Source organism: Perognathus longimembris, chromosome 4, assembly GCF_023159225.1.
Source record: "Perognathus longimembris pacificus isolate PPM17 chromosome 4, ASM2315922v1, whole genome shotgun sequence".
Taxonomy (NCBI): Eukaryota; Metazoa; Chordata; class Mammalia; order Rodentia; family Heteromyidae; genus Perognathus; species Perognathus longimembris.
Genome location: NC_063164.1, coordinates 22907489 through 22921972, shown reverse-complemented (window position 1 = coordinate 22921972; position 14484 = coordinate 22907489). Strand labels below are relative to the sequence as shown.

Genomic DNA, 14484 nt, shown 5'->3' with positions numbered 1-14484 from the left:
GGCCAAAAAAATAAAAAAATAAAAAAAATAAGGGGGAAAAGATCCAAACAAGCAGCTCATCATATAGAGGTGAAGATATAGAGGTGAAATGTAAGCATGCTGTGAGATGCTTAAATTGCATGCCATTAAGGAAATGCCAAGTATGATTCAATTTATTTGACAGTTTAGAAAAGGTAGAACTACAGAGTTAGTAAACAGACCAACAGTTGCTACATGTTAGGACAGAAGTGAAGAATGAATTGGTGAGACACAGAGAACTCGCTGGGGAAGTAAACTTATTCAGCAGGATGCTGACGAGTAGATATCTGACAAAACACATATTCTCTTTCATAGATGCAAATTTCAAATAGTCTTAGGAAATTGGGGAAAATCTCAGTATAGAATACAGACTGTGACCAAAGAACATACTTGGCCATGAAATAAGTCATAGTCCATGAAATAATCTCAGTGAAGAGAATATGCTCAATGGAATCCTGGAATAAATAAGACTTGTCTTTTTTAGACAAGTCTAAACTAAAGCATTTGAATAAAACAAGGGTATGATTGAATAATAACATAGTAAATTAATTTTTAAATTATAATAAATATGCCATACTAACCTAACATTAATAACAATAATGACTGAATATGTTGGATAAAGGAACTTTTTGTACTATATCACAGCTTTTCTGTAAATCAAAACCTTTTTCAAAATAGTAAGTTTTTGTTTTGTTTTGTTTGTTTGGTTGGTTTTGTTTGTTTTTGACGGTCTTGGGGTTTGAACTCAGAGCCTGAGTACTATCCCTGAGCTTCTTCTGCTCAAGGCTAGCACTTTACCACTTAGTCACAGAGACTTCCAGTCTTTTCTAAGTAGTTTATTGGAGATGAAAGTCTCACAGCCTCCAGATGCTTTACACTTATAAGTTGTTATGTTGAACTGAAATTCTATTGTACAGCTACTCAAAGGCAATTTAAACAAATGAAAAAAAAAGTAGAAAATAAAAAGATATGAAACTGAACTTTCTAGCCTCAAACACTGTGATACTTAGTTTTGTTCTTGATTTTTTAAAGAGTACAAGTTCAGTTTCTAAGCAGGATAAAAATGGTTTCATTGCATTTAGATAAGCCTTACTATGTAGCGTGCGTATACCAACACTCCTCTTTCTAAGTTATTCTGTTTCTGAGTTTCCTGGGAAGTCCTGTTTTAATTATAGACTATCAAATAGCTCTCACATACTAACTTATGTAGTACAGCCAAATTTATAAATTTGCCGGTTCCCATGAACAGATGACATGAAGTGTAGACAGTGCTGACGGAAAACTTCCTTAGTAGTAATGCAACAGTCAGCAAACCATTTATAAATCTTGAAATTTCATCTCAAGTTGGAGAAAGAAATGTAGCGTTTTCTGCACATAGCTACAACTTTCAAACTAAAAGTATTTTTATTAAAATGGTAGCTACTATACTATTGTAGATTCTTTTTTTTTTTTTTTTTTTTTTTTTTTTTGGCCAGTCCTGGGGCTTGGACTCAGGGCCTGAGCACTGTCCCTGGCTTCTTTTTGCTCAAGGCTAGCACTCTGCCACTTGAGCCACAGCGCCACTTCTGGCCGTTTTCTGTATATGTGGTGCTGGGGAATTGAACCCAGGGCCTCATGTATATGAGGCAAGCACTCTTGCCACTAGGCCATATCCCCAGCCCCTATTGTAGATTCTTGTTTCTACAAATGCTTTATGTATCAGTGACTGTCTTCTACACTAGGGACTAAAAGGAACTTCTGTGTTTGGCAAAGGAGAAAGAACTTATCTAGCTATGCAAAGAATGATCTTGTATGCTATGAATTTAGTGCTATCAAGGAGAGAAGCATCCAGCTCCAAGAGCATCTTACAAGATTGAATAGTTTGGAACATCACAGAGGTCTTCCTGAGGAACAATGAGTTGCAATCAAAGAATAAGCAGGGGTGAGATCTGAGAATTTCCAGCTCAAAGCGGGAAGGTCCATGAGACTCTTATCTCCAGTTAACCACCAGGAAGCTGTAAATGGACCTGTCATTCAAATGCTTTCCAGAGTGGCTGAAAAGGTTTACATTCCCACCAACAATTAGTGACATTCCCTACTGGCCACATCTTCCTTTCCTCCCCCAACATTTGTTATTGTTAGTTTTCTTGATATTAGATATTCTAACTGGGGTGAGGTAGAATTTCAATGTTGTGCTAATTTGCACTTCCTTTATGGCCAGAGATAGTGAACATATCTTCATGTGCCTCTTGGCCACTTTTTGCTTCTTCTGAGAAGTCTCTCTGTAAGTCATTAGCCCATTTATTCATTGGAATGTTGTCTCTTTGAGGGTGGTTATTTCTTTGCGGGAAACTTTCTAAGACCCAGAATCACACAAAGCAAAGAAAGACTAGACAAATGTGATTTCATCGAACCTAAGAGTTTCTGCATGGCAAAATACATAGTTAACAAAGCTAAATAGAAAACTCACAGGATGGGAGGGTTTTCATGAGCTATAGATCAGACAAGGGTCTCGTATCCTTAGACATATACATAGAGCTACAAAATTTAAATCCCCCCAAAATAAACTCTCAGAGAAACAATAACCCAGTTAATAAACAGACTAATGGTCATTTGACTCTTAGCCTCAACAATACAAGGAAATAGGAGAGTGCAGGCCTTCCCAAGAATAAAGCTAGGCCCTATCTTGAAAATAACCAGTACAAAAGTTTCTGGAGGTGTACCTTAAGTAGGTAGAGCTTTTGACTAGAAAGCACAAGACTTTGAGTTCAATCATTGGTACTGAAAAAAGTGAGATTTTTAATGGGCCTTGCCTATCAAGGCTTATCAAATACATTTTGAGAGGTTTGATATTGTATGAATTACTTTAAAAGAATTCCTCATCATGATTATTTCATAGTGAACAGAAATTATCATCAGTCTTCTTAAGTCCATAACTTTGTATTGATAATATTTTAATGATTAGGCCCTGATTTGTGCTCCCCAAATGCAAGTGACCTGGGCAAGCTCCTGGCTGTGCATCTGTAAGGGGAAAGGCTGGCTCCTTTCTTTCTGAGGCAGCATGATAATAAAAATTGCTTCAGGAAGGATAAGTGTAGTTGCTCTGAGTTACTAAAAGGACAGAGGGCTTTCACATTGTTGTTGTCCTGTATTTTCTTAAAATAAACAGAGCCTATCTTCAAGCAATCAGTACGTATCTTTTCCTACTGACCAGGAAAATCATATTTTCAATGTGAAAATTAAAAGCAGACTGTCTCTTAAACGAATTGCTGACTCATGTAAGAATGAGGAGAGGATGACTAAGAAGCTTAAAGGACAAGAGAGAATCTAATTCCAGAAAATCAATGAACCACAGGCAAGGGCAACTGCTGTTGACCTGAGGTTGGTGAGTTTGAGAAAGAGCAGGATGGACAGGATGCTGGAAACAGAGCCTTGAGACAACATGATGTCCACGTCTGAACTTTTGAATTTTTCCATGGAGCAACTGAAAACAGGCATTGGCCAGTGGTTTTTCTCTCTGCATCATTTTTTTTTCTGCTTGTTATGCTTTATTGAGAAGTAGAATCAATAGAATATTTCTTTTTAGGCAATGTATGGATTTCCGAAAACTTACCACTTAGAACCAGGGTTAAAAAGTTTCTTCATGGCAGCAAGACTGGGGTTTCAATACTATGCTAACATTTAAGATGAATATTGCGGCCTTAGATCCCTCCTGTCCTCATGCATCAGACACATAGGGTCCAGCAACTGACACCTTCACCCTTTCGCTCTTGACCACATCTTTCTTGTCCCTCAGTGAGGAGATGGAGATATTCACTAACAAAATTGAAAGTAATCTCTAGTGAATACTTTGATTGACAACGAATTTCTAACAAGGCTTCTGAGTGCAAGACATGAACAACAGTCACATCATGTGGGCATTAGTGGTGTGTAGGGCACAAGAACCCCAATGCATAAGGAAATGGTTGAATCTGTTACTCATCTTATGTATTACACTTATTTTCTAGATCTTAATTTTCAGAGAAAAAAAATCCTTCTGGACGATGAGTGTACACCAAAAAGAGAAGAATGACCAGGTGTGGGGAGTTATTAATGAAAAGGGGAAATAAAGGTGAGTATAGTCAAAAAGTCTTTATGTATGAGTATAAAAATGAAACAGTGAACCTTGCTGATTGGTTTGGAGAGTGGGGAGAAAGAGATATGAGAGAGAGAGAGAGAGAAGTGGTTGGGGTTCTGATCAAAATATATTATATGCATACGTGGACACATCAAAATGAAGGATGGTGGGTCAGGAGTGGGTGAGAAAGTTGGTAGGAGTAACACTGGTCAAGATGCACTGTATTTATAAACTGCTTTGTTAAGTGACAATTCCTTTGTGCAGCTACTTAAAGATAAGATTTTTTTTTAAAGAAATACATAGTTCATTGACAAAAGATAGTTGGATGCAACAAAAGTTTCTGGGAGAGACAATGAGTTAGCTATCACTCCTATAAATTGAGTTGGTCATTGAATGAATGAAGGGGTGAGCCAAGCCCGTGGAAAATTTGTGTAGGACTGTCCTGTTGCTACAAAGTTGAATGAATTTGGTACTGATGGCTACATCGGTTTATGCTCAGTTTTAAAAAACTTTTTATTGTTACTATAAAGATGAGGTACAGAGCAATTACATAAGTCAGGTAAAGAGTTCATTTCTTTTTTGACAATGTCACCCCTTCCCTTGCTCTGTGTCCACTTCATGGTATCTATTTTCTTTTTGGTATCTACTTTCATTCTTTATTTCAAATTCAGTTACTATCCTGTGAGTATGATTCTTAACTCGTAGACCATCTTAGAAAAAAGACCATGTAATGAGTCCATTAATATTTTCAGTACAGGGAGAAAACTAGTATTACTGGATTCTATTTTCCCCCATGTTTTGATAGCAAACTACTAGCATTTTATACCTCCCTTGGTCTCAGAGGCAAGGCTTTTATGTTTTCCTTTTTCCTAGTAATAACGTAGGAAATTGTACATATCATTATTTTCCCACTGTGGCTGCTCTGATGTTGCCTGGATCCTCTCACTTCTATTTTTTGTTGGACTACAATGGGTTCATTTCCCTGATGATCACTCCATTACCAATCTCAAGGTGGTCACCAAAGTGGCTCTAATTGTAACAAATTTCCTTCTTGTTCTCAGAGGCTCATTCCTACTCCTGGTATTTAGTAAATAACAGAGCTTTTTATTCATATACTATATTTAAAGTTCCTAGTGGATGAAATACAAGGCTTTTATTATAGTTTCCAATCGAAAGTGTCTATGAAGATACAGCTTTTAAAAAGATTTATTTAACAAATGTGTTTTTCTTTTTCTAAGTGCTGGATGAAGGTAACCTGCTAGTCTGGGTTGCATGAAGATATTTCCTTCAGCTTCTATGAACAGCCTTTCCAAAGCCATTTTCAAGGCAGAGGTAAAGGAAATCAGAGCTCAATTAAGAAATTTATTCAGTGTAGCAAACTGGAAATCTACTGATGTATCTCAGTGATGTGTCAGGTGTGGACAATAGAATTTATGAACTGATCCAAAGAGACAAAGATTTTATTTGCTTGGCTTACCAAATTTATAAATTGACCCAAAGAAACCTTGGTACCTGCTTCTTACTGGGTCAAATATCAGTTTCTCTTGCGTTGTTGGTGATCCAATGATGCCCATAGAATCTATAAATAGTTTATATATTTTGTACTTAGAATGTTACTTTTTGAGGATTATATTTCTTATATTACTCAGAGATTACTATATATATGTGTACGCATATGACACACACATATGTCATTTATATAGCATATGTGTGTGTGTGTGTGTGTTATATTGCCCTGGCAATAAATCTGAAGGAGTCATTAAATTTTAAAAAGAGTTGTAGAAGTCGTATACTAACTATATTAATATGTCTGAAAAATGGGCTTGCTTGTGTTTTCTTTCTTCAATAATAATCTCCAAAATGGCAGAAACATGCTTGCATCTGTGTACTGTGTTACAGAACCATCAAAGAGAGAATTAATCAATGCTAATCAACAATCTCATACACTAAAGGAAAGACATTGGAAAGTCATGTCCCCATCCCAGACTTTGAATTATCCTTTCATTAATTTTAGGGCTGGATTAGATTTTTCTTTAGGAGTCTTTTCAGCTGGAAAATATTTCAAACATTTCAAATGCTTTCTTTCTGGTTATCATAAAACATAATATATAGACTAAATTGACTTAAAATTTAGAGGAAAGATAAACACTTTGTTAATAGTATGTGGAGGAAATTAAACATGTTGCCTTGGTTATCCGTGAAAGCCTCATGGTTATATAGAGTGTGGAGAGGCAAAAGGAAATACAGGCTACTGCAAATAGTTGAAATGCGTTTCCACCCAATTAAGCCTGTTCCTGCCTGCATAGCATAGCAAGCAACCACCTGCTGAGGAACTTGCTGAGTATGTACAGGCTGTGTCCTTTTTAAATATTTGTTTTGTTAGTTCCATTCCTGAAAATCATTTTTTTCAACACAGGAAGTCAGATCCCCTGATCACATCATCAACTGACTGTTTTTGTTGTCAACAGAACATTATAAGACAAGTCCCACCACTGAGAATTCCCACCTGACACATTTTGAATCTTATAAGGCAGTTAGCTCTAAAGCTATACTGGTCTCTTCCACTAACTGGCTAATGATGCAAAGATCTGAGATGTCCACACATTTTCTTGCAAGAATACATTTTTATAAAATTATCCTGAAAATTATTTAGTACAAATAATAAGTACATGTAATTTGAACTTGAAAATCTGTAGCCCTTTTCATTCCTCACATTTGATTTTTAAAATATCTAATATGTATTAATTAAATGAAAATACTCTGAAAGTCCTAATCTTAGGAGATTTTTCAGGTTTCCTCAACATAAGGTTAGTGTTGTTTTGTCTACTTCTTAGAAATAAGTGCAAGGTAACTCTTTAAAGAATTAAATTCTCGGGCTGGGGATATGGCCTAGTGGCAAGAGAGCTTGCCTTGTATACATGAAGCCCTGGGTTCGATTCCCCAGCACCACATATACAGAAAACGGCCAGAAGTGGCGCTGTGGCTCAGGTGGCAGAGTGCTAGCCTTGAGCAAAAGGAAGCCAGGGACAGTGCTCAGGCCCTGAGTCCAAAGCCCAGGACTGGCCAAAAAAAAAAAAAAGAATTAAATTGTCCAGAGGAGAGATAAGAAAAATGTAGCTAGGAAAAATAACAGACTTAGACAATGGCAACACCTTTGTTTTTAGAAATGCTCAAAGTTTGAGATCATAATACACAAATGATTTAGCCCAAGATCTTATAAGTGATAGCTTCATTTAAATGGGCCCATTATACTAAAAGTCAAAAAGCCTTATTGTGCATTTTGTGCTTAACCCCAGACTGGGGGGAGGGGGCAGGGGGGATTATCTAGCAATTATATAACTAGAAAGAAAAGTAAAGAAAGCAAAACATTTATTCAAATACACTTGATTGATAAAACAACAAATTATCTACAAAATAAAGGTATTGTGGAAGAACATGAGATAAGTGTAATACTTATGCAAATTTTACCAGAAAATAGACCCTGAGTCATTTTTTTGTCTTTGAGATTTCAGAAATGTTTGGAAGTTAGGATTCAAAACCCTGACAGAGGTGGCCAGTAGTGGGGTTGCAGTAATGTGTAGAATAGTTCTCTAACTTCTTTTTTTTTTTTTTTTGCTATGAATATTTTAATTTCTTTAAAACGTTTTTTCTTCTCTTCTTCCTAACTTCTTGACATATCTACCTGTAGGACTACATGCTAGCATCTATCTGAGGATACTTGTTAATACCAAAATATTGGCCAAATCCATGTGAAGGAAGCAGAAGCATAAAACATTTCCTTCACTTATACTCCAAGCTTATCATTCTTTTGATCCTTTAGTTTACATCTCCAGATTCTTATTTGTCAACATTTAATTTACATATTTTCTTTATGTATATGCATTGAAACATTTTTATCTACTGAAATGTTTTGATTCTAATTATGTGTTTTTTTCAAATGTCAGCTTTATTTCCCACACTGTATGTTAGTTAATTTATCTCTACCAGGAAAATGATTCCAGAACACAGAGAGGACTCTGGGAAGTTTTCAGTTTTCAATTGTCCTCTGTGAACTCTGTTGTGAAGTGTGTAGAAGTGAGTGGAGGGAGGTGGTAGAGTAATAATTATTTATTATCATTCATTTCAGCAGAATCCTTAATTTTCCCACCTCATATCCTTCTTTTGTTTCATGACAACATCTTCAAGGCCTTACCTTATTTCCATGCCAAAGTTACCCTCTCCCTAGAGCAGAGTACAGGAGTGCTTTCCCATGTTTTATAACTTTGTAATGTCCATGTTTTTGCTTTGTCCAGTGATCAGGCCTACTCCGCCCTTTTCAACATTTTTCCTGACTAGAACTGAATTATACCTGTGTTTCACCATCACTCCCAACCTAAGGCTTTCCCACATTTGATTGTTTTCTAAGCATTCTTCATATTTCCTGAGTATATTTCATGTTGGATAGAGAAGGTATTTGCTGGACTTATATATTCTAGTCACTGCTCACAGATAACATGAATAATATGAAAAAAGTACTTAATTTTTTTCTCCTTAATTTTTGGAGAAGTGGGCTTTGGGTGGTTTATTCACTTTGGGTGTTGTTGATGATGTTTATATAAATTGGAGAATATGTGGAGATAGTTGCATTTAAGTAGGACCATATAGAAAGTGGGAGGTAAAAATGAGAATTTTAAAGAAACTCAACATAATTTATTAATAATTTTTCTTTACATTCTCACCTTATGATCATACTGGGCTAATTCTGAGTTGTCTATAATTTCCCAGATCCAAGAATAAGGCCATATTGAAGAATGTAACTTTGACTTCTGGCCTACTGATAAAATGCATACATTTCTTCTTGCCTCTTTTTCTTGAGATCTTGTAATTGGAAATTTTACTTTATCTGTAGCACCTGTTTTAGAATGCGGAGCTGAAGGACAGATGTTCTGTACCTGCTTTGTATAATCTGCATTTCACAACTGCTGTCTAATTGGTACCATTTCTATAGCCCTAGTAGTAAACTGAGTTGCCCAGAGACTATTTTCTACCATTAGTATGAATGCTATGAACTTATTTACAAATAAATAGCTCTTACACTAAATACAAAAATAGCAGCAAGGCTTGAACCAAGGAGATGAGTGATGCACAAGTGCTTTCTCTGTCTCAGATAATTAACACTCACATAACAACACCTCGTGTTTAGTTACCTATCTTAAATGGGAACCTCAGTATCAGGCCATTGCAACTGCAATCTTACTGAGACCGATCAGTTTCAGAATTTAACTTTACAGCACATACTTTAGAGGAGAAATGAAATGAGTTGGCTTTAAATATTTTATTCTCTAGAATTCTTAAAAAAAAAATTCAGAAAGGAATACAGAAACCAGGAAATGCATTGTTTGAGTCTTATCTTGGGAGTAGATATCTTCTATCTTGATCAAAAGGTTCAAATAACAAAACAGTCAAAGGAAGAAGTCGATTTTATCAAATCATTTTGGGAAAACATGTTATAAACCCTTAGGAAAACCCTTTGGGAAGCCTGGCTATCCCAGTTTTCATTTTCTCTTGCCAACAATATACTTAACAATGAATCCTTTATTTAAAAGTATTTCTTCTTTTTAGCTCCCATTATTTTCTAGAAGATAGATTCCCCAACCCTACCCCCAAACTGCTTGGAGGAAAACTGAATCATTTAGTAAATCTTTTGGGAAAGAGAAGCTAGAAATAGATTGTATTCTTGCTAAGATCTGTGTCTGATATTTCTTATACTATTTGCTTTCATTTATCCATGCAAAGAACAAAAGCAGTCATTTTCCATGGTTCCTAACTAATACAAGGGCTGAGGATATTTCTTGGTGGTTCAGTGTTTGCTGTGCAGGCATGAGGCCTGGGTTTCAACTGCCCCCCCCCCCCCGCCTCCTTGGGGAAAATATTGCTAGCTATATAGAGGCTGATGTTATTTATTTTCAGTGTCCTAAAAAGTGTTACTCACAAAAGAAATCTGCTCAGGACAGACAGAACTTTATACTTTAAAAGAATGAGAGTATAGTGGAAAGTTTAAGGACAGGATGACTAATTGTATTAATCATCAATAACTTTTAAGAATAAACAAAGCAGTGGTTTATTAATTAACTTTCAAGTAGTAAGAGAAAAAAGCGATTTAGTAACCTTTAATTTAGAGCCCAATTTGAAATCATCATCTAGGTCAGACTGAATTTGTCAAAGCCCTTTTGAACACATCTCTTTGCTAGTAGTTCAGAGATTTTTCTTAGGCTCATGTTCACAAGCTGATGTCTGCTTCTCCAGAACTTTACATCTGAAATTTCTTGCTTTGTTCTCTGTGGCATGCTAGCAGGACTCAACTGTGCCAGACTGAAAGGTTACTAGGCCTGTCTGTCTTTCTCAAGAAAGGAATGATGGGGGCCAGGGAAAAAGGGAAACACTCATTCACTGTTGGTGGCAAAGCAAGTTAGTCAAGCTACTACAAAAATCAGTATGGAGATTACTTACACAATTAAATTGAGCTTCTATAGGATCTATGTATACCAATCCCAGGTAGATAGTCAAAAGAATAAAAGTCATCTTACTGTGTAGGTATTTGCATAACTAGGTTAATTTCCTTACAATATACAGCAGGTGATTGTAAAACCAAATGACCATCAGCAGATGACATTTATATGATTGATATATATATGTATATTTGACATACACACAATTTTTTTATTCAACCATGAAGAATAAAATCATATTGTTTTCAACAAAGTGAATGGAACTGGAGATCATTATTCTAAGTGAAATATGCCAGTCTCACAAAGACAATTATTAAATAATTTCTCTCATCTGTGGAAGCCAAGGAAAAATGAAACAACAACAACAAAAAAACCCAAACCATAAAACAAAAACAAGATCACAAAAGTAAAAAGAACCCTGCTAGGTAGGCAGCGGAGGAAGGGAAAGGGAGGAGGAGAAAAGGTTGAAGCAAGGAGGGGAGATAGGAAAGAGTAATAGGGAAGGTATGTTAAATCAATGTCTAACACATATGTGTATGGAAATATTATGATGAAGAACCTTAATAGGTACAATTCCAAATGTGCTAGCAAAAAAGCAATTTTTCTTTTTACTTAGAAATAGTTAGCTGTTCCAGGAAATGCTGACATACTGATGAGGGTTTGTGTGTGTGTGTGTGTGTGTGTGTGTGTGTGTGTGTGTGTGTTTCATAGTAACATGATATTATGTAGCCATAGTAATACGAAGTCATAAAATTCCATTTTCAAACTAAATTTGGCAAAACTATTAATAAAGTAAAATTAATAATGCTAAGTTTGGAGCAAATTAGTAGCATCTGTCCCCCTCCTCTACTCGGAGTGGCCCAGTGTATTTACTAGGAATTTCTGCCATTTTCCAACAGTGTACAAACCACTTCATTCATAGTGGAGAAGCTTAGGGTTGTCTGCTCCATAGAGGAAAGATTTCCAATTCCGAGAGTCAGCATCTGAACTAGAGAGCAACAAGGATTTGCTTCCAGGCTGGGAAAGTAGACAAAGTGAAGAAGAGGCAAGAGTTTGGGATTTCAATTATTGTTGTAGCTGGATTGCATTGAGCTCCCAGGCGAGGGGTTCAGGCTGATGTGAAATGCAGCCTTGTGTGGGTACAAACTCCTGTCTCTCCTGCGGATTGACTCTGCTGCAGACACAGGGTGATGGAGAAGTTCTCCTAGAGGAACTCTCCATCAGTCTTCAAAGCCCCAGTGGAGGAGAACAGCCCAATCCCCTGTTACACACAGTCATCCCACCGCTTCTGTCCTCACATCGGAGAAAACTCATTTTGAAATTCTAAATGATTAATTATTTCATTTCAGGGAGTAACTCCACATCTTTGCTCAATCCCAGTTTCCTAAATGGGTTTCATTTACAGGCCCCAGTTGCAAGTTTTTAACCAGGTCATCAGTTCGAAAGCTCTGGAGCATCATAAGAGAAAACATACAATTAGCACCCCCACACCCCCACACACCCCATGGTCATTCTATAGAAAAGAGACAGAGAAAAGTGCCCTTGCTCCCCGGGGGCCCCTTTTGTGCTGTTCCTGCCAACGCAGCAGCCCTCCTGCTATATAGACGGCCACACTGCGCCACAGACACACACACTCGACCTCCCAGCCGCCTCCACCAGCCATGGGCAAGGTGAGTCCACAGGGCGCCCGGCCGGGGAGGGGACCCCGCTGGCCAGCGGGCCCCGGGCAGCCCAGGCCTCTGAGCCCTCTAGCCTCTCCTCGCCTTGCAGATCACCTTCTACGAGGACCGGGGCTTCCAGGGCCGCCACTACGAGTGCAGCAGCGACCACTCCAACCTGCAGCCCTACTTCAGCCGCTGCAACTCGGTGCGCGTGGACAGCGGCTGCTGGATGCTCTATGAGCAGCCCAACTACTCGGGCTGCCAGTACTTCCTGCGGCGGGGCGACTACCCCGACTACCAGCAGTGGATGGGCCTCAGCGACTCCATCCGCTCCTGCCGCCTCATCCCCTACGTGAGTCCCCTGCCCCGCTCCCTCCTGGCTCCCCAGTCGCCTCCTCCAACGTCTGTGGGACCATCCCCAAGGTTTCCTCCCACTGGAAAAGTCCGGGGGACAGAGCTTTCAATGGGTTGTTTAAATTTGCTTGGCTAAATCCAGTCCCCTCCTCTGGGAATCAGCAGCGCTGGGTGCGGAGCGTCCGGGCCCGGGGATGGACGGAGGGACGGCCCGCTGCTGGATGTCCCTGGGCCTGAGGCGGCTTGGGCTACCGCCTCACCACGCTCGGCTAACCCGCTCAACCAGGCTAATTAGACTGGCCTGAATGGGATGAAAGGAGGTCATGGGACTCCTGCCCCCTAGTCCTCGCTAAGCAATGACTCTATGGTGATGGGGATCAGGGCCAAACCCACAGCCTCCAGGGGGTTCCCAGAGCCCGCGGGGGGAGGGGGGAGGGGGGCTGCACAGAGCTTTTCCAGGATCAGGAACCTTTAGCCCTGAAATGAGAAGTTCAACCCCCTCCCCCGCCCCTCCCTCCTCGCTCCCCAGGAACCCAGCCTGGCTTTAGAGTCTGAAAACCTGGGGCTCCCCTTTGCAGTCTTGACCCCTGTGATTCCAGACCCAGGGCTCTGCCTCCAGGTTTCAAGGACCAGAAGGCTGGTTGTGAAGGCTGCTCTGCGCGTGGCAGGCGGTTGTGAGATCAAATCCAGCCCCACGCCTTTGAGTCCTTTTGCCAGCCCCTGACACCATGGGAGAGGGCCAGAGCTGAGACCAGAACCCCGGCCTTCAGGATGCTCTGGCTCCCCAGCCTTTGAAACCCGCAGGGCCCCAACAGGAAAGCAGGGCTGTCTGGGCCGAGTTTTCTCTGAATGGCACCCATCTGCCCCTCTGGGCCTCTGTGGGCAAAGCAGTGCCGCTTCCTTCCCTCGCGTCTCCGAGGCTCCGGAGCCGCCTGCCCGTCGCCAGCGATGCGCCTTTCGGTTGTCACAGCCAATTACGGTGCTAGCGTCCCCGCGGAGCCGCAGCCCACCGCGAGGCTCTGAAAGACCGGGCGAGGGAAATGCAGACGTACGCTTCTTGAAAGCGGCGCCGCGGAGGGCCAGTGTGGACACTGGGGTGCGGGGAGCTCAAGCTCCGGGGCGCAGCACTGGTGTCAGAGGAGCGGTGACGGCGCCCCCGAGTTTCAGGGCGCACGGGCTGCGCGGCGGCGCGCGGCGGCGCTGGGGCTGCGGTCTCTTCACGGGTCACCTTTGGTGTCGGCCATGGCTGAGTGAGGCCCTGTTTTCTGACGCGCCCTGTCTGCGGCTGGCTGGGTCCCCAGGCCAGCTCCCACAGGATCCGGATCTACGAGCGGGAGGACTACCGAGGCCAGATGGTCGAGATCTCCGAGGACTGCTCCTCTCTCCAGGACCGCTTCCACTTCGGGGACTTCCACTCCTTCCACGTGCTGGAGGGCTACTGGATCCTCTATGAGATGCCCAACTACCGGGGCCGCCAGTACCTGCTGAGGCCGGGGGATTACAGGCGCTACCACGACTGGGGCGCCATGAACGCCAGGGTGGGCTCTCTGCGGAGAGTCATGGATTTCTATTGAAGCATCTCCACCCTACCCTTTTCTCCATCTGGGAGTTAATAAAGTATTTCCTGTGTGTTTCATGCACCTGTGGAGTCCTGTGTTCCTTTCGGCCTCTGTGGAAGGGCTCAGCAGTTATACAATGAGAAACTGTGACCAGCCAGGAATCTGAACTTTCTTAGACTTGGCAGTGGAAAGGCAGTCAACAGGATCATAGACTTTGGAGGGAGAATGCCCAGAGCTTGTCCACCTACTAGCTTAAGATGGAGGGCAAGTGAATCATTTCTGTGCCTCCTCTTCCTTGTTTGTCAAAA

The 14484-nt window shown here is 40.6% G+C and overlaps 1 protein-coding gene across 1 annotated transcript; it reads left to right on the top strand.

Annotated features, from left to right (window-relative positions):
- The first annotated feature begins 12194 nt into the window (after positions 1-12194).
- Positions 12195-14257, top strand: LOC125349918 (gamma-crystallin E). The gene is made up of 3 exons (XM_048344180.1): positions 12195-12272; positions 12373-12615; positions 13919-14257. The coding sequence occupies exons 1-3, from the start codon at positions 12264-12266 to the stop codon at positions 14189-14191; spliced, it is 525 nt and encodes a 174-aa protein (XP_048200137.1). The 5' UTR covers positions 12195-12263; the 3' UTR covers positions 14192-14257.
- Positions 14258-14484: the final 227 nt, after the last annotated feature.